The sequence below is a fragment of the Cetorhinus maximus genome, chromosome 9 (genome assembly GCF_964194155.1).
Source record: "Cetorhinus maximus chromosome 9, sCetMax3.hap1.1, whole genome shotgun sequence".
NCBI lineage: Eukaryota > Metazoa > Chordata > Chondrichthyes > Lamniformes > Cetorhinidae > Cetorhinus > Cetorhinus maximus.
This window is the reverse complement of record NC_135887.1, coordinates 121,727,847-121,748,463: the sequence shown is the minus strand read 5'-3', so window position 1 is coordinate 121,748,463 and position 20,617 is coordinate 121,727,847. Positions and strand designations below refer to the sequence as shown.

The following is a 20,617-nucleotide window of genomic DNA, read 5'->3' as shown; positions in this document are numbered from 1 at the left end:
TCTTATGTTTTTGATTTCAGACAGCACTGACCCCTTTTTCTGCTATTAACACATTCTGCTATTAATACCTACTCTGGACCAAAGCTTGCATCTTTAATTACCATTCCCTTTGCCTCATGTTCCATGACACCTTTGTCATTTAATCCCTCCTGCTCTCCAACCTATCGTTGCCCTTCTATTTTGCACCACCTGCCCCCCGCCCCCCCTTCTTCAACAGCATAAAACCCATTACATTTCTGCCCCTCCAAGTTCTGAAGAAGTCATACTGGACTTGAAATGTTAACTCTGTTTCCCTCTCCACAGGTGCTCCCAGGTCTGCTGAGTTTTTCCAGCACTTTCTGCTTTTATTTCAGATTTCCAGCATCCGCAGTATTTTGCTTTTATTCATTAAATAATGCTGTTGTTACACTGTGTGGTGAAGTACAAACAGCAATTGAAAAAGAGCGTGAGCAGGAGGCTGATGCTACACTACTGCCACAGAGATGATGGAAAGGATGCCAGCAGACAATCAGCTGCATGAAGCCATGGTCACTGGTTTCTGACCTCCATTAATTGCTTTACTCAGCTAATACTGGTAAGTCAACTCTTGTTGCTTGCTGCAAGTTAAAGATGGCCTGCTATAGTAGAAAGCTGGTTTTACACTTGCAGGAGTTATACCACTGCTGATGCAAAGCAAGAATGGTGCCAGACCATCTCCCATAGATACATATATTTGCAGCAAAACCAGGCCACATTGGGAACTTCACCTGGTCAATGCCAGTGTGCTAAACATTTCATTTCCACTTCATTGCTCCAAAATCAGTTTAAAAACATCTGTAAATATGTTGCCCTTGATATAACTCACCAACCAGCAATATAGTCTGTGCTATAAAAGTGTTCACAAAGGTCACAGCGGTTATCGTTCTACTTTGCCTAGAACCACTGCGGTTAACGGCACAGACTGAGGTAATTCGACCCACTGTGGCTGGCTCCATGCTACAGCAATCCAAACTAATTTCACTGCCTCACTCTCTCCCCATACCATTGCACCTTTCTCTATTTTAAACATTGGTCAATTTTTGCCTTAAAGGAAGTAAAAGTCTGTACAGCAACCCTGTGGCAAGGCATTCCAACTCTAAAACACCCCTGCATCAAGGAATTTCTTCTAGGTGTCTCTTCCAGTAAAACTACATGCCTTTTAAGCTTGTTGGGACTGAAGAAGCTGTTTACATCCTAAAAAAAAAACACTGAAGTGAACCAGATCATTAGTAAGTCTCAACTTTGTCTGGAAATCTCTGTCTCATGCCTTATAAACAGCATCAATGTCTAAAGTTCTTTCACTTGCTCCTTTAATAACCAATGTTTCTGCACCAAGCAGTAACAGAGCGTACACAATTATTGAAAATCTGGAAACAGGAAAGAGGGAATATGATGTGTATTAATTATATCTATCGTAGAAATGTTGTAAGAAAACTTGCATGGTACATTTCCAGTGTACAATTTGGTTTAATTGATACATTATTGATCAACAGAAGAATAAATTCACCAATTGCACACTTTTAATGGTGAGCCAAGCTCAAAGGGTGCATGAGACGGAGATTCAGTGTTATTGACCATTAGAACGAGAGATGGATGAATTCACCCGATCATATTTTTCTAAATGCTCACAAATGAGCCCCAACAATTAATGACACCTGTATCTTTTTACATCTAAATCAATGGAGTTCAGCAAGGCCTTGCAAAGTTATCACATGAACTGTTTATCCCACTTATTGACATAATAACCAGTCAGATGCTATGTAGGAAATAGGAGCAATTCAGCCCTTCTATATTTTCTTAATATAGAGAAACAATGCTCTTCCTTGGACCACAGCGCATTTACTTCATTGAGGTATCATTCCTGCCATAGGTGCACACTTGGAGTGAAGCAGAGCTTCTTCATGCTAGTGGATTTGCAATCACTGGCTCCTGGTACCCAGCCAACTCACAACAACAACTTACATTTATTTCACAACTTTAATTTAGTAAAATGTCCAAAGGTGCTTCACAGGAGTGTAATCAGACTAATTTTGACTCTGAGCCACATAAAGAGACACCACGACAGGTGGTCCTCATGTCCAATATTAATGGAATTTCACAGACATTTTATAAACTTGTTTTTTGGATGTGGACATTGCTGATAAGGACACTTTTGATGCCCATTGCCAGATGCCCTGAGTGGTGGTGAATCACTGCAGTGTTTGTGTTGATGTACTCTCATGTTTTTGTTAGCTAGAGAGTCCTAGGATAGTGAGCCAGTGACAACAAATCTACATCCAAGTCAAGATGTTATGTGATTGGCGCTGGAACTTGAGGCCCAAAACATTGTTACTCCTGTTCTTCCTGGCAGCAGAGGTTACAGCAGAGGGAGATGTTATTGCCTTTGGTGAGTTCATCCTGCAGCCACAATGCCCATGAGTAGAAAGGTAGATGCTGAGTCCAGTGGCATGTGGGCTGATCAAGTAAAGCATCCTTCTAATTTGACTCACACCTGATGGTTCTGTGCCTATCTCTTCCTACAGCCTCTGATGTGGTGCTTAGAATGCTGCTGTTGTAAAAATGTGTGTTTTTAAATTTTGTTCCATTCATTGCTTATGACCTAACAGTGACATTCTAAATGGAGTATTTTCAAAAAGTAGTGGCAAATGCAGAGCAGCAGAGCAATTACTGAGTCACCCTAAGGATCACTCTTTTATTTATATTTAATCACTTACAGTCTAGTTACAAATTACCTATTCACAGACTGGATGTTGCAAATTAAGGATGTTACGACTAATTCAATTGTCAGTCAGCTTGGCTCAGTTGCAGCCCTCTTGCTTCTGAATCAGAAGACTTTATGAACTTTAGTCTAGGATTTGCTGTACTAGCAATCATGAGGCTATCAGCATCCCCCATTATTAAAATGGGATAAAACTGACAGCAACTACCGACATCTGAACATGTGCGGTCAAACATGGAAATCTGGAAGTTGCTGTCAGTGTTACTCTGCTCCTCCATCAGCTGCATTGTTTCACACTTCATCGCTAGAATTTGCACAGAGGTAACTGTAATCACATGAATTTAGGGTAATTACCCAATTGTCTCATAGCAAGTTTGGGATGGGAAAGTTTGGGCTGAATTTTTAACTGTGTAATAGGTGATAATTAATATTGAACAGCCTCTCTACCCTGAAATGAATTTTTACAAGTGTGCAGTCTCATTCCCTTAGAAGATAATTAACATTGCAGATCTTTTAAAAAGGCACATTTTTTTTAAGTTTTCTATTTTTCTCTTTTATGCCTCTCCCTTAATCCCCTATGTATGTCCAGTCTTTATTTTGCTTACTGTGCAATGAGTTAAATGTAATTTTTACTTCCCTTTTTTAACTTCCTACTATGCAACCATGCCTCAATCAATGAGGATTCTTCAATCTGATGCTTGAAGAGCATACCTGCTGCTTGCCCTGCTCACAGGCACCCTGTAAAGAATACCACACTGGATCAGATGCCTGATTACTGGAAATTTTCACTGACAAGGTGGCAAAAAGTCTCTGGCTGATGCAGGACTAACGGAGTTCTGCACCATCAGAGGTGCTGTATTTCAGATGAGATGTGAAACCTGTCTGAATAAGTGAAAATGACCTCACGGAACTACTTGAAAAACAGCAAAGGGAGTTCTCCCAGTTTTGTGCAAATATTCTAGTGGATCTAGTGGACTCAAGTATTGTGCAAATATTCTAGTGGATTTGCAATCACTGGCTCCTGGTACCCAGCCAACTCACAACAACAACTTGCATTTATATAACAACTTTAATTTAGTAAAATGTCCAAAGGTGCTTCACAGGAGTGTAATCAGACTAATTTTGACACTGAGCCATTTAAAGAGACACCACGACAGGTGATCGTCATGTCCAATATTAATGGTATTGCACAGACATTATTCAAACAGATTATCTAGTCATTTATTTGATTTACTGCCTGCGGGACCTTGTCATGGACAAACTTACTGTTGCTTTTAACTCTAAAACAACAGCAATTGTACTTCAGATGGTCCTGTTTTGAGATATCCACAGGAAGCTCTGCCTTTGAATAATGTGGTCTGCCACTAAAATAATCACTACAACCAAGCAGCACAGATCACCATAAACAATTTAACCAAGTATCAGATAGGCTGTGGATTTGGAAAACAGTATTTGATTGTTCTAAGTGACTGATCATGACAACAATGATCAGTATAATTGCATTCCACTCTAATAGCTGTTAAGTTTCTCGTATGACACAATATACATTGGCAGAAGGGGGCTGTTTTCTTTGCGCAGAGTTAATCGCATGCATTTTTCAACGTCCTCAATCCCTGACTTTCAATCATGTCGGTCCTCATCAGGACATTGCTTCTTCTGAAAATCTTTAATCTTTCTGCTTTGAACTGCTTTTATGCGGTAAAATGATGCCTGATTTCCAGTGAGGGCAAAATCTATTTTCAGGAACCACCGCCTATCTGATATCATGGGGTTATCATGTGAAAAGATTCTCATAAACATCTACTGGCCTTGTTCCCAACCACTCCTTCAACGTGGACTGTGCTATCTATCCGTTTAAGTTTGATCAGCAATCTTTCTGCCTCTCCGACAGGTTCTGCCAAGTATGCATCATCCTGTGGCAAAATACAAAGTTTGATCTCTCCACTTTCCAATGGTGTATCAGTATCTGTTTCCCGGGATTTAGTCCAGGTCCACCTTGAATGTCTTCAGTAGATTTCAATTGCAGAATTGTAGCCTAAGGAACTCCTGCAGCATCTTAAAGGAATCTTCTATAACCTATGAATACTGTGCACAATGCTGGTGTCCAAATTATCGAAAGGATATAGGGGCACTGGCAAAAGTGCAAAAAGGATCTAAGAGAACTGAGAGGTTACACCAATCAGGAAAGACTGATCAGACTGTGGCTATTTTCTTTAAAAACAGAAGGCTGGCAGCTGGCCTGATAGAGGCCTGTAAAATTACGAAAGTGTTCAATAGAGGTGGAGAAGACGTGAGGGAGGACAGGACTGGGGGCCATAAATATAGAACAGTCACTAATGAATTCAATCGGGAATTCAGGAGAAACTTCTTTACCCAGAGAGAGTGGTGAAAATGTGGAACTTGCTACCATAAGGAGTAGTTGAGACAATTGGCATAGGTGCATTTAAAGAGAAGCGAGACAAACACACGAGGGAGAAAGGAGCAGAAGGATTTAGTGATCGGGATAGATGAAGAAGGCTGGGCGGAGGCTCATGTAGAGCATAAATACCGGCACAGACCAGTTGGTCCAAAAGACCTGCATTTGGCAGTTCATTCTATGTAATTTTATGTAAGTAACCGGTTGTCAAAAGGGATCGACACTTATTTTCCACCAGGGATATTGTCGTGCTTTGTTTTGTCTTGTTTGCCTTGTCCCATTAATCTGTACAGTGACACTGCATCACAGCAACGTCTTTGTTTCTTATCTATCTTCCTCCGTCCTTTTTGGTCAATGTAAATGGAGAGTATAGGTTTGTAAGAGATTTCTGGATTAATTTCAATCAAGTGGAATCTTGACCTCAAATCCATTTAGGAGAACACGCACAATCCATTTAGCTGTGCAAGGATACTAGAAACCCTTGCCATGTCAGGTCCCACTTGATTGATGCTTGATCCTAGTTGAATTGCTGTTTTCAGCACCTGCGTTTACACATGCATTGGGGTATCATCAGAATTTATAGGGTTGGTACATTAGTGGGGAGACCTAAAATAAGACCATTTGCATCCTAAAAAATACAATTTTCCCTAATCTAGTTTACTTCTCAATGGGGATTTCTCAAGTTGTGCAACAGCTAAATAGATTTACTGATGTGTCATTTAATTGCATAACATGTAAAGAAATTAGGAAATCCTTTACATATCGACAGTACTACTTTCCTCTATTGACTCCATCACTTACACCCATTGCATGCAACACTGGTACTGTTTGCAGCCTTACTGGAGACCTGGTCCACGCCTTTATGGTGGAATCTTTACCAGTTGAGATATCTTCATCATTGCTATAAATTTCACAAGCATTTACAGAGATGTGCCAGAACTATATTGAGACCACATCACTTGAGATTTTCTCTAATCTCAGTTTCGGAACACCATCCAGCTCAATTTGCAGTTGTAATCCTCAACAATCTTTCTCAGACGCCTGTAATCAACCATTGCTTTCACTCTTTTGAAACAGATACAGGTCATGCTTCTGAACTATTTTTCTTTATTCTTTCTGCAAGGCCAGCATTTGTTGTCCTAATTGCCCTTGAATGGAGCGGCTTTCTCAGCCATTTCAGAGGGCAGTTAAGAGTCAACCAGATTGCTGTGGATCTGGAGTCACATGTAGGCCAGACCAGGTAAGGACTGCAGATTTCCTTCCCTAAAAGGCATTAGCGAACCAGATCAGTTTTCCGGCAATCAACATTGGTTTCGTGGTCACTTGTGCTGAGACTAGCTTTCAATTTCAGACTTTATTATTTGAATTTAAATTCCACCAGCTGCCTTGATGGATTTTGAATCCATTTCCCCAGAGGGTTAACTTGGGCCTCTGCATTACTAGTCCGGCGACAGTACTACTACATTACCATTTCCCCAGTATTATCAACTATCTGCTCAAATCATATAATGTTGCAGCAATAGAAGGCGTCCATTCAGCCTTTTATGCCTATGACAGCGATCTGCTTAGTCAGTGGCAATGGCTTCTTGTCTTTCCAAAATTTAGCTGGAGGGAATTTCTGACTATTTATTGACAGAGCGGGTGTGGGGGGCAGGGGATGTGCAATTAGCTCAGTTAGCTAGACAGCTAGCACGTGGTTCACGTTAATGCCGTCAACATGGGATTCGATCCCTGTTTCAGTTGAGGTAGACTTGGGGCCTGCCTCCTGCTGGCTCTGTCGTAAAATCACAGCATATCTGTGGTTCGGTCATCCTCAAATAATCGAGGATGCTTCCTGGGGAAGAAGAGGAGACAGAGGAAGGGTCAAGAGGGGTGGAAGGGAGGTAAAGTTGGATATCATCAGCAAAGATATGGAAACTGTTGCCATGATTTCGCCAAGGGGCAGCATGCAAATGAGAAATAGGAGGGAGCCAAGGTTAGATCCCTGAGAGATACCAGAGTTAACGGTGCAGGAGCTGGATGAGACGACATTGCAGGTGATTCTCTAGCTATGACTGGATAGATAGGAATGAAACTAGGCAAGTGCCATCCTACCCAACCGACAATGATGCGGAGGTGTTGGAGCAGAATTTTGTGGTCAACATTGCCAAAGGCTTGTCTTTGGTCCCCGCCTCGTTCTTCATTCCCTAGCTTCCAATTCCATCCCTCTCCTTCACAACTGTCTGGGGCTGAACAGATTGTTCAGAACCTTGGTGTCACATTTGACTCTGAGATCAGCTTTCTACCGTATATCTGAACCATCACAAAGATTGCCTATTTCACCTCCATAAGCATCATCCAACTGTCTCTGAAGAGGAGTCACACAGACTCGAAAGGAGTCACACAGACGCGAAAGGTTAACTCTGTTTCTCTCTCCACAGACCCGCTGAGCTTTTCCAGCACTTTTGTTTTTATTTCAGATTTTTAGTATCCACAGTAATTTGTTTTCATCAGGCAACTGACCTTGCCTCAGTTTATCCGCTGCTGGAGCCCTCACCCGTGCACTAGTTACTTCTGGGTTTGATTATTCCAACATATTCCTGAAGGCCTCCTACTTTCTACCATCCGCAAACTTAAGGTCATTCAAAACTCTGCTCTCCATGACCTAACTCATACCAAGACTTGCTCATCCAACAAAATGTTTGAAATTTGATCTCTAGCTCTCCAGCAAATAATTGTGGTAAACAGCTGACCAAAACTTCAGGAATCTAAAGAATGATATTCTAGCAGCAAAGGTGACTGAATAATCCTGATGCATCCAGGGAAATTAGGCGCATTGCACATGCTCAGACTCAGTAATTGTGAAAAGGTGGGGGAGATAGAAAAAGGGGCCTAGCCATGCTATTCCAATTATTATGATGTGTTGGGCAGTCTTGATGGGCCAGCTGGTCTTTTCCTGACTGTCAATCTTATGTGTTTGTGATGTACAGGGATTGAACACTACAATGAGGTGAACAGTGATAAGTGAGGTTCATAAAACAAGACATGTGTGCAGAAATAAGATTATAGAGAAGTTAAAAGTAAGCTGCAATTTTGGTTCGGGAGTAAAGCATCACCAGCACCATAAACCATAAAATGTACAAAATTGCTCAGGTATGTCCTGTACACAAAAAGCAGGACAAATCCAACCTGGCCAATTACCGCCCCATCAGTCTACTCTCCATGGAATAGAAGTAATGGAAGGGGTCATCAACAGTGCTATTAAGCAGCACTTGCTCAGTAATAATCTGCTCACTGATGCCCAGTTTGGGTTCTGCCAGGGCCACTCAGCTCCTGACCTCATTACAGCCTTCATTCAAACATGGACAAAAGAGCTGAACTCCCAAGATGAGGTGATAGTGACTGCCCTTGACATCAAAGCCGCATTTGACAGAATGTGGCATCAAGGAGCCCGAGCAAAACTGGAGTCAATGGGAATCAGGGGAAAAACTCTCCACTGGTTGGAGCCATTCCTAGCATAAAGGAAGATGGGTGTGGTTGTTGGAGGTCAGACATCTCAGCTCCAAGACAGCACTGCAGGAGTTCCTCAGGGTAGTGTCCTCGGACCAACCATCTTCAGCTGCTTCATCAATGACCTTCCTTCCATCATAAGGTCAGAAATGGGGGTGTTCACTGATGATTGCACAATGTTCGGCAGCATTTGCAACTACTCAGATAATGAAGCAGTCCATGTCCAAATGCAGCAAGACCTGGACAATATCCAGGCTTGGGCTGACAAGCGGCAAGTAACATTCGCACCACACAAGTGTCAGACAATGACCATCTACGACAAGAGAGACTCCAACCATCGCCCCTTGATGTTCGATGGTATTACCATCACTGAATCCCCCACTATCAACATCCTGGGGGTTACCATTGAGCGGAAGCTGAGCTGTACGAGCCATATAAACACTGCGGCTATAAGAGCAGGTCAGATGCTAGAAATCGTGCGACGAGTAACTCACCTCCTGACTCCCCAAAGCCTGCCCACCACCTACAAGGCACAAGTCAGGAGTGTGATGGAATACTCCCCACTTGCCTGGATGAGTGCAGCTCCAATAACACTCAAGAAGCTTGACACTGTTCAGGAAAAAGCAGCCCATTTGATTGGCACCCCATCCACAAATATTTACTCCCTCCACCTCCGATGCACAGTAGCAGCAGTGTGGACCATCTGCAAGATGCACTGCAGGAATTCACCAAGGCTCCTGAGACAGTACCTTCCAAACCCACGACCACTACCATCTAGAAGGACAAGAGTAGTAGATACATGGGAACACCACCACCCGGAAGTTCCCCTCCAAGACACTCACCATCCTGACTTGGAAATATATCACCGTTCCTTCACTGTCGCTGGGTCAAAATCCTGGAACTCCCTCCCTAACAGCACTGTGGGTGTACGTACACCACCTGGACTGCAGCCGTTCAAGAAGGCAGCTCACCACCACCTTCTCCAGGGCAATTAGGGACGGGCAATAAATGCTGGCCCAGCCAGCGAAGCCCACACCCCGTGAATGAATTTAAATAAATTAAATTACAACTAGTGGTTTGAATAATCAGATTCCAGGAGAGGCAAACTAATTTTTACTCCTTTCTGGCATATTCTTATTTTCAGGTCTTTAGGGGCCGTTGGGGCTTTTCTTCAGCTTGGTGAAACTAAATGTTTCATCAACCTCTGGCAGTGGTGGTCAGGATATGTGCAGAGCCAGCCCAGAATGACTCATTCTTCAACTTTCAATCCTTTCCTTTAGGAAGAAGCATCTGAACCAGCTCAGTGTTTGCAGTGCTCCCCAGCTCAGTGACCCCCACCACCCCCACATGGCTCAGTGCTCCCCCACCGGCTTAGTGTCCCTCGCTCCTAGCTCACTGGCCCCCACCAAGTTCAGTGCCTGCCCCCCACCATCTTATCCAAGCACATTTCCCCTTCCCAACTCAGTTCACCTCCCCCCTCAGCTCAGATTAAAGCAGGAAACTGTTGATCTGCGTCTCCCTTGTGGTGCTGCGTTCTCACACAAGCAGCAGTCGGCTGCAGAGCTGAAACAAATTCAATTTTAAAAGTAATGAGCTTTATCGAAATTGTTTTGGATGATGCTAATTTGCTTCCAGACATCCTGGTTACTCGGCATTACAAATATAAGCCTTCAAATTACTCTTTTGTGATTTGGGCTGATCACATCCACTCCTAATAGATCCATCATTCTTTTTGCATTAAAAAAATGCTGAGTTATCCACTAACTTTAATTAAGCGGCCCAGAAGAAAGTGCAAATCTAGTGCTGGTTGTCAAATAACGTGAGTTAAGTTTAAGTAGGATGTACCAGCATCAGTGAAGGGTACACAGAGATGCAGTCAGTGACCACCATTCCTCCTTTAACTCAGGAGCTGATCTATTTCCTTGAAAGGGTTACAATAACAGAAAGAGGAATGTTGACAAGTTAAGCAGTTATTTCCTGAGAGCGCATCGTTGTCAGGGAGCCTCGCCAACCAGCCATCCACAGCAGGCATCTCCCGCCTCCACTCCCCCCAGAATGAATAGAGGGCAGCATCTCTGTTATGCACAGCAATATGCACAGCTCTTGCATGGCACACCAAGGAAGATGGTACACCAATGTTCATCCACTAACACCACCACTCCTGACTACCGGTCCTCCTGTATAATTATTTTCAATAAGGCACCAGATTAGAAAGTGAATAAAGCAAATTATTACTAATTGTTTTAGAAATGTCACTGATTTTATATTTCCCTCCATAGGCAGTTAATGACAACACACTTTCAAACTGCTGAAGAGATCCCTGGTATGTGAGTTTATAGCAGCATAACAACCAACAAATGTATACTGCAGCTTTAATGTGGTAAAACATCCCAAGGTGGAATAACTGGTACCTATTTCTCAAATACACTGCATGCTTTCTGTCCGAATGAGAAGAATTATCCTTCCCTCCCACCCTGGCAGTCCTGCCCACACCCACCAGTGCCACTAGGAGGCAACAGGTTGGTAAGGAAAAGTTGGGTGGAGCCTTGGGCTTACTGAAGCAGACTGTGTTGTCAAAGGTGACAAAGTCACCGTAGGTGATGGTTTAGCTGTGCCAAAATCTAACTCAAGGATAAGGTGGCACTAATGATCTGGTCCAACTTAATTCTCAGTCCCAGCAACAAAACCTCTGCCATTAATTGGCACAGTGCTTGATCTAGAATTATACAGTCATTAAACACACAAACAATACCATTCTATTCTCAGCAGTCAACTCATAAACCGTCAGAGATAAAGGCTTTTCAAAGCTATTAATATGTATCATTTAGACAGAAAATGATGGCTGTGTACAAAAGAGAAAAGACTTGCTTTTATATAGCACTTCTCACAACCTTAGGACACCCCTAAGTGTTTTACAATTACGTACTTTTGAAGTGTAGTCACTGTTGTAATGTAGGAAATTACAATCTGATGCATTTTAGTTCTCTTTTGACAAACAATAACTTTTATTTATAGTGCCTTAGTGAAAACATCCTTCGGCACTTCAAAATAGCATTACTAAACAAAATTTGACATCGAGACACGGGAAGAGATGTTAGGATAGGTGCCCAGGAAGGTTTTAAGAAGTGTCTTAAAGGAGAGAGAAGGTCAAGGAGAGGTTCAGGGAAAAAATTCCAGAGCTTCGGGCTTAAACTGCTGAAAACACAATCAATCAAACACACATCCCTTAAAAAAGGGATGCACAAGAGGCCAGGATTGGAGGAGTGCAGAGATCTCAAGCAGACCACATCTTTCCATCAACTTTCATGTTGGACCACGTTTTTTCATTATCACCTTGGATCTCGAAAGCCTTGGGTCACTTGCCTTGGTGCTGAGATGGGTGCACACAGCCTGTGCATTTGCCTGCCATGTCCTCTTCACCCATGACCACATGGCCTCCCAAGGTGAGCTCTGAAGTCTTATTTTGGCACACTCCTAGTCATCTTATTTAAGCCGTGGCTTTAAGGCTATCTGTACAAAGCTCCAAAATGACTAAATGATCAGTCCCCAAGACAAACTCAACTTGCTCAATCGGGCGGAAAGGAGATTTCTCAGTGTTCTGGTTCATGATATGCTGGTCAACCAGGTTAGTCATGTTCTTTGTGGATGAGTGCTTGACATAACCACGTTTATTTGATATTTCTCGTTCTGCTGCTTTAACCAGGCTAAAAAGCAGAGACAGGGGTTTCAGACAAATGCAGTAAGTGTTCACCTGCCACTATGGTCGGCATTAAGTTCATGGCCAGAATTTTTACCTCGCCGGGCAGGCTCAGTGGGGGTGGGCAGGAGTGGTCGGGAAGCCGACTGCCGCCTGCGATTGGGGCCTGACCGCGATTTCACGCTGGCTGGCCAATCAAGGCCTGCCCAGCGTGAAACGTGCATGGCAGCGCTGCCTGTGTGGGAGGAGGGGGGTAGAGGGCAAGCTCACAGCTTCGCTGGAAAAGCTCCCTGTGGTACAGAGCTGCCTCAGGAAGGTGAAGGGTTTAAAAATTAAAAATAAACAATTTTAAATTGTTAAAAAAAAATGTCCCCTCACGTGACTCTGTCATGTTCTTAATGAAATGTTAAAATTTATATTTTATTTTTAATTGGTGTCGGAAACCTCATCTGTCGCTGGATGATATTTCCTAAAAAGTGCAAAGGCCGCTTGGCCTTTTTGTCTGCCCGCCAGCCGTAAGGTTGGGCCGGCAGTGAAAATTTTCATTTAATGACATTGTTTATGGCCTTAATAGGCCTTTTAAATGTCGGCGGGTGCGCTGCCGACTCCCTAATGCACCCGCCCATTGAAGTATCGTGCGAGTGCGCGATGACGTCGGGACGCTCACCCAACATCGCCGCGCATTATTTTACGCTCGAGCAGGTCAGGCACGCGCGCGCCCGCTCAGCGAAAAATTCTGCCCCGTGGCACTGATGAGAAGTTTGGGAAATGATAGCCATTGTGACATAGAACAAGGAGATAGAATGAAAATGAATGTCGAGTTAAATATTTACTTCTGGCTTGCGTCGGTGATGCCATTAGAAAATTAATTAGGGGAGCTCCATTTTCATGATTTTGTTGAAGGGGTTGCTCTGTAGGATCCTGAATGTGGAGTTGGGAGATGCAGGGGGAGCTCCTACTGGCCCCACTGTAGTGATCAGTTTGTGCTGGGCCCAATAGCTTCCCTCCTGATCATTCCCCCATCTCGATCACTGCCCTGATCAGGTCCCCTCCCTCATAAGAACGCAAGAAATAGGAGCAGGAATGTTTCAAACTTGCTCCACCCTTCAATCATGACTGATCTTCCACCTCAATTTTACCTTCCCACACATGCCTTAAAACCCCTGGTATACAAAAATCTAATGACTTCTGTCTTGAATATACTTCGTGACAGAGCATCCATAACCCTGGAGGGTACAGAATTCCAAAGATCCTCGACCCTTTGAGTGAAGAGATTTCTTATTATCTTAGTCCTAATTGGCTGATCCCTTAGTCTGAGACTGTGAATCATAGTTCTAGACTCCCCACCACAGCCAGGGAAAACATCTTCCCAGCAATTACTCTGTCAAGTCCCTTAAAAGCGTTATGGGCTGGCTTTTACAGGATGCCGTATTCCCTGCCCCCGTCCGATGAAAAAGTTGGTTGGGAGCCCACTCACCAAAAGATCGGCTGCCTCCCCCAGCCATTTTATGCTTGGCAGGGTGTTAATTGACTAAGGTCTTAGAGATATGCTGGCCAATCCGATTGGCCGGCTGCTCTGTAGATCCAGCAGCGGCAGGTTTGAGAGGTGGCCACTGCTGGGACTACAGGCAGTGTCCGAGGAAGGGGAGAGTATGGAGGCTGGACCTCAGTTAAGTCTGGGGTATTAGCTGGCCCTGGCTGGCAGACCCCAGCGAGGGGGAGGTGAGGGGGTACGGGGCCGGGTTTGAGAGGCTGGGGAGGGTTAAAGTGGGGTTATGCCTCCGATGGGCACAGAGGACTCTCAAAGGAGGCCGCCCACTGCCTGACACCACCTCACCTAAAAAAACCTGCTGGGCTTCCCACTGTCGTGGGTAAAATAGCTGCGGGGATGGGATAGGCACTTGAGTGACCATTAATTGGCCACTTTAAGAGCCTCAATAAGTCCAAGGGCAGGCTGGCCAATTGAGACCTCCACCGCACCCGCCCCTCTGTATAACGCGAGGTAGATCAAGGGCAGGATGGAAGGTGGTGGCAAGGCCACACGTTACATTTTATGAGCTCCCCACCTCCTTCAAACATGCTGGTGGGGAGTGGTGCATAAAATCCAGCCCTATGTTTCAATGCGATCTCATTATTCTAGGTTACAGGAAATATAGGCCTAGTCTACTCAATCTCTCCTCTTAGGACAACCCTCTTCATCCAGGAATCAGTCTGGTGAACTTCTGTTGAACTCACCCTATGACATGTATTTCTTTCCTTATCTCCTCACCAAGGCCCTATACAATTGCAATAAGACAACTTTACTCTTATATTTCAATCCCTTTGTAACAAAAGCTAACTATTTACCTTCCTAATTGCTTGCTGTACAAGACAACCCAGGGCCTGCTACTACCAACATTTCCCAGTTTCTCACCATTTAAAAATAGTCTACTTTTCGATCTCTCCTTCCAAAGTGGATAACTTCACACATCCCCATATTATGTTCCGTCTGCCATGCCTTTTTCCCCCACTTGCTTAATGGGTCTTTATCTCTTTGCAGCCTCTTGCGTCCTCCTCACAGCTTATTTTCCCACTTCGCGTTGTATCATCAGAGATACAGTATACTCCGCCCCCTCATCTAAGTCACTGGTATAGATTGTGAATGACTGATGCCCAACTACTGATCTGGTGGTACACTGCTAGTTAGAGCCTGCCAACCTAAGACAAACCATTTATTTCCAGTCTCCATTGACCAATCCTCAATCCATGCTGATATATTAACTCAAACCCATCAACTCTAAGTTTGTGTTATTGAATGCTTTTTGAAAATCCAAATACACTTCTTCACTGGTTTCCCCTTAACAGATTTTCCAAACAAAAATTTCCTTTCACAAATCCAAACAATTTAGAAGTGCCCCTGTTACAACATCCCTAATAATAGATTGTAGCATTTCCCTCTTTACTGATGTCAGGCTAACTGGTCTATATTTCTCTGTTTTTTTCTCTCTCCCTCATTTCTTAAACATCTGGGTTACATTTGCCAACTTCCAATCCATAGAGACTGTTCTAGAATCTAGGAAATCCTGGAAGATCAAAACCAGTGCAGCTACTATTTCTTTTAAAACTCTAGAGCACAGGCGATCAGGTTCGAGGGACTTGTCAACTGATATTCCGTCAAATCTGTGTGTCAGTCATGGGTCAGTCAGTAGCACCTTCGCCTCTGAATCGTAAGGTTCACGGTTCAGGTATCACTCTAGGGCTCGAGCACAGAAATCAAGGCTGACACTTCAGTGCGGTACTGAGGGAGCACTGCACTGTTGGAAGTGCTGTATTTTGGATGTGAGATTAAACCAAGGCCCTATCTGCCTGCTCGGACGGATGTAAAAGATCCCATGACGCTATTTTGAAGAAGAGTTGAGGGGGTTGCGGTTATTGCTGGTGTCCCGGCCAATGTTTATCCCTCAATCAACATCATTAAAAACATCACTGGTCATTATCACTATGTTATTTGTAGGAGTTTGCTGAGCGCATATTACCTGCTGCACTTCCGACATTTCAAAAAGCATTTCATTTTGCTTTGAGATGTCCAGAAATTATGAAAAGTGCTATAAAAATGCAAGTCTTTTTTTATTAATTACTCCAGTACTATTTTACTACTACTAATAAATTCCTAATTTCCACTAGACTTTTGGTTCCCCATTATTTCCAGAAATGTTTTTGCATCCTTTACTGTGAAGACAGATACAAAGTATTTCAAAGTATTTGTTTAATGTCGCTACCATTTGCTTATTTCTCCTGTAAGGGACCCACGATTGCTTTCGCTAATCCCTTTTTAGATTCTGATAGAAAGATTTACTCTTGATCGCTGCCCTGTCCTACTCACTGCTTACCCCTTCCTCACCCAATAACCCCCAGCCTCCCCTAATCACAGTCCCTCTCAATCAATGCCCTGTCCCTTCTGATCACTGGTCCCTCCCTCCCTTGATCATTCGCCCCTCCCCGTCTCTGTCCCCTCCACTGCCAATCACTGCCCCTCTCCAGATTACAAGACCACTCTCCCCTGTGCGTTTCCCCCTTCCTTTTGTGATCGCTGTCTCCCCACTGTCCAGATCATCGCCCTCTTCCTCACCCAATCACTGCCTGTCCCCCATCCTGTCTCTGCCTTCTCCCAGTCATTTTCCCCCTCCATCTCCTGATCTCCACCTCCCCCACCTCCCAATCACTGCCCCCCTCCCCCACCTCCCAATCACTGCCCCCCTCCCCCACCTCCCAATCACTGCCCCCCTCCCCCACCTCCCAATCACTGCCCCCCTCCCCCACCTCCCAATCACTGCCCCCCTCCCCTACCTCCCAATCACTGCCCCCCTCCCCCACCTCCCAATCACTGCCCCCCTCCCCCACCTCCCAATCACTGCCCCCCTCCCCCACCTCCCAATCACTGCCCCCTCCCCCACCTCCCAATCATTGCCCCCCTCCCCCACCTCCCAATCACTGCCCCCCTCCCCCACCTCCCAATCACTGCCCCCCTCCCCCACCTCCCAATCACTGCCCCCCTCCCCCACCTCCCAATCACTGCCCCCCTCCCCCACCTCCCAATCACTGCCCCCTCCCCCACCTCCCAACCCCCAATCACTGGCCCCTTCCACACCCAATCACTGCCCCTTCATCTGCCAATCACTGCCACTTTCCCTCTGCTAGTGCCCCTCTCCACCGACCACCCCTCAACCACACGCCATCTTCTCCTGATCACTTGCCCTCTTCCAGGATCCCTAAAATGCTGTTCACTGGTGTCAGGTACATGAGGCCCATTGTGGCAAAGGGATTATTCCTATCAAACCAACACAAATCAATTTGTAAGCCAGAGGCTATTTAGCTATAGGTTAAAGGTGCCAGTAAGGGACAGAATCTTGGAAGGATAGTTGATCACTTCCATGAAGGTCCAGTGCCATATCAAACGGCTTCTTGCCAAAGCAAGTGAAGGTTGCAATGCCAGGACAATTCCGCAGTGACTGGACTTTGGTGAGTCCTCTTTTGATATGCTATGTACAATTTTGCTCCCCACTCCTCAAGGAGCATACTGGGTCTCCAGAGAAGGTACAGAGGAGAACAATGAGGTTGATTGCCACCATAAATGCACTGAGCTAAGAAGGTAGACTTCATATCTCGTGTTTGAACTTGGTAGTGAGCCATAAGCTTAGAGGGAATCTGATTCTTATTAAGGCATTAATAGGTCAGCAGTAGATTGCTTGAAGCAAGGGGACTGGGTAGAGATAATGGACATGTGTTTAAATGAGTAAAGCACAGGGAGTATTTGGTGTTTGTAAGTTATCGTGTTCTCGGAGCATGGACATCAAGTGGAACATCAAAACGAGATGGTAGTGAGTCCTTCAACAAAATGTTAAATGCATTTTTGGGAAACTAATAGACATGGAAGGGGGAAGCCAAGACAAGTTATCTGGTAAATAAAAAACATGTTTCGAGCCTCCGAGTCTGATCATCTTTTGAGGGGTTGAGAGGAACTTTTGACAAAGACCTTCTAAATTGAGGACCGGTGTAATGTAATCTTTTCTTTTGCTTCCTCAGATGATGTGGAGAAGAGCAACGTCAAGTATACGGAGGTGAGCGCAGAGGAAAATTTGGAGGTGGCGGGGTGGTGAAATCACAAATCATAGAACCTTCCCAGGACAGGAGGAGACTATTCAGCCCATCATTCCTGCTTCTGTGGAAGAACTATCCAATTAGTCCAGCTGCCTGGCTCTTTTTACGCAGCCCTGCAATTTTTCCCCTTCAAGTATTTATCAAATTCCCTTAACTTTCTATTAGATCTGTTTCCACCACCCTTTCAAGCAGTACATTCCAGATCTTAACAACTCACTGTTAAATAAATCCCCACTGCTTTATTCCTTTGCATCTCACGTCCCAAGGTCCATGAGATCAGTTAACAATTAAGACCATCGGTACTTTATCATGCAGCGAAGTTTCCGTACCTGATCTGCCTGTGCTGTGGCCTCTGAACCTCCTCTCCGATCCTATTCAGGGATGGCGAACGGCTTCGGGAGCCATGGGTACCGCTCCCACTTTTTATAGTGCCATTGGGATTGTTCGGCATCTGTTGCAGTAGTTGTGGCGAAAGGCTTCGATGTGAAGTGGCAGACTTGTTCCCCGTCCAGTCTGGGATATCGTTAATGTTCAGGTTATTGTCGCTGTTTGAACGGAGCAGGACCCGTGGTGCAGAAAGGGTGTTCTGAGGTCCCCTCCTCCGATTTGAGTAAGTCGGTGCCTCTCGAAATGGCACTGTACAGGAAAAAGAAAATTAAGACAAGATTAAGATTTCACACGACATTTTTCTCTTCTAAAACCGTAACCATCAACATCCTGGGGGGGGGGTGGTTAACCATTGACCAGAAGCCGAACTGGACTAGCCATATAAATACTGTGGCCGCAAGTGCAGGTCAGAGTCTGGGAACTCTTTGGTGAGTAACTGACCTCCTAACTCCCCAAAGCCTGGCCACCATCTTCCAAACACAAGTCAGAAGAGTGATGGAATATTCTCCACCTGTCTGGATGAGCGCAGCTCCAATAACACTCAAGAAGCTTGACACCATCCAGGACAAAGGAACACGCTTGATTGGCACCCCTTCCATTAACATTCACTTGCTGCACTACCGATTAACAGTGGCAGCAGTATATACTATCTACAAGTTCCACTGCAGGAACTCACCAAGGCTCCTTTGACAGTACCTTCCAAACTTGCAACCTCTATCACCTAGGGGCAGCAGATGCATGGGAACACCACCACCTGCAAGTTCTCCTGCATGTCACACACAATCCTGGCTTGGAACTACATCACCATTACTTTACTGTTGCTGGGTCAAAATCCTGGGACTCCCTGCCTAACTGTCAGTGTATCTACACTGGATGGACTGCAGTAGTTCAAGGCGGCAGCTCACCACCACGTTTTTGGCAGCAATTATGGATGGGCAACAAATGCTGGCCTTGCCAGCGACACCCACATCCCATGAACAAATAAAAAAAGAGCACAGCCCTTGGTACAGGAGCGTTTAAACATTCAGTATCCTTTCTCCATATCTACCATGATGTGGAACGATCAAAAAGTCAGTGGCACAGTAACATGTCATCATGACCATTTGGTAAGCAGATTGCCTCTTCTGTGGACAAAAAGAAAAAAACTATTTACAAATACTGGAAATCTGAAACAGATGTAGAAAATGCTGCTGGATGGTCAGCATCCGTGGAGAGGACAGGTGGGTTATGTTTTGGGTGAAGGCCTATTTTGACAAGAAGTCCACAGCCAAAATTTTACCACCTTTGTTCTTTCCATAAATTCTTTATGAATGCATTCTCAGGATATGGGCATTGCTAGCTAAGCTGTTCCACCTCTAGTTGCCCTTGAGAAGCTGGTGGTGAGTCCCTTTCATGGACCACTGCAGTCCATGTGGCGAATGTGCTCCCGTTAGATAGGGAATTTCAGGATTTCAACCCAACAATGATGAAGGAAAGGTAATATATTTGGAGCACATGAGCATCTATGTCCAAATATTGCCTGACCTGCTGAGTGTTTCAGAAATGTTCTCTTTCCTTTTCTCTAGATGTTTTTCTTAACCTCCTCACCGCACAGGTCCCTGGCCATCCATTGGTCAGGACACCTGGTCAAATCTGCAACATTTGTTTCACCATAAAACAGGCAGGTGGGTATAGGTTCTAGTGTAATAAGTTGGCCAAGATCAGCTTCTCCTACTCGCTCCTCCCATTACAACAGTTCACAATCAGACGTCGTTCTAGTTTCTTGGCTGGCTGAGACTGGAAAAATCTTCAATTATCTGATGCAAGGGAGTCTTTTGGAAAGAAGGATTGCAATCTGCATTTCAAGCCACCATCTGCGAGTCTCCAAATTTAAATACTTGAAATATTGGGTCACTCAAAGATTGTCTCCTTAAGGCCACATATTCGACTCAGTGCAGGCAGACATTGACAATTCAATTTTAGATTTACATAGAATGGCTTACAAAGCTATACGTTCAAACCTCGAGTTCACTTATTGACACAAATGTGCACAGATCAAAGCACCATTTATTACTGCACTGTTAATGTTGCTCCAAACGGCCAGTACAAATGGGATTGTTCAAAATTTCTTGGCTGATCTTAAGAGTCTCTTTATATCAAAAACTAACAGCAAAAAAAATGAATAGATCCCCCTACTACCCAGAAAAGTTAAATCAGACTGAACTAAAACAGAAGTCACAAAGCGAAACAAGTACTAGGACTATCTAACTATTGA

At 44.4% G+C, this 20,617-nt stretch overlaps 1 protein-coding gene across 4 annotated transcripts in view; it reads right to left on the bottom strand.

The window, feature by feature from the left end:
* shank2b (SH3 and multiple ankyrin repeat domains 2b) overlaps positions 1-20,617 on the bottom strand; it is a 1,028,817-nt gene that overhangs the window by 563,287 nt on the left and 444,913 nt on the right. For all 4 annotated transcript variants that reach the window (XM_078549478.1, XM_078549479.1, XM_078549480.1 and 1 more), the window contains one exon: positions 18,306-18,612. In XM_078549478.1, coding sequence (XP_078405604.1) covers positions 18,306-18,612 — 307 coding nt within the window. The remainder of the gene's footprint in view (positions 1-18,305; positions 18,613-20,617) is intronic.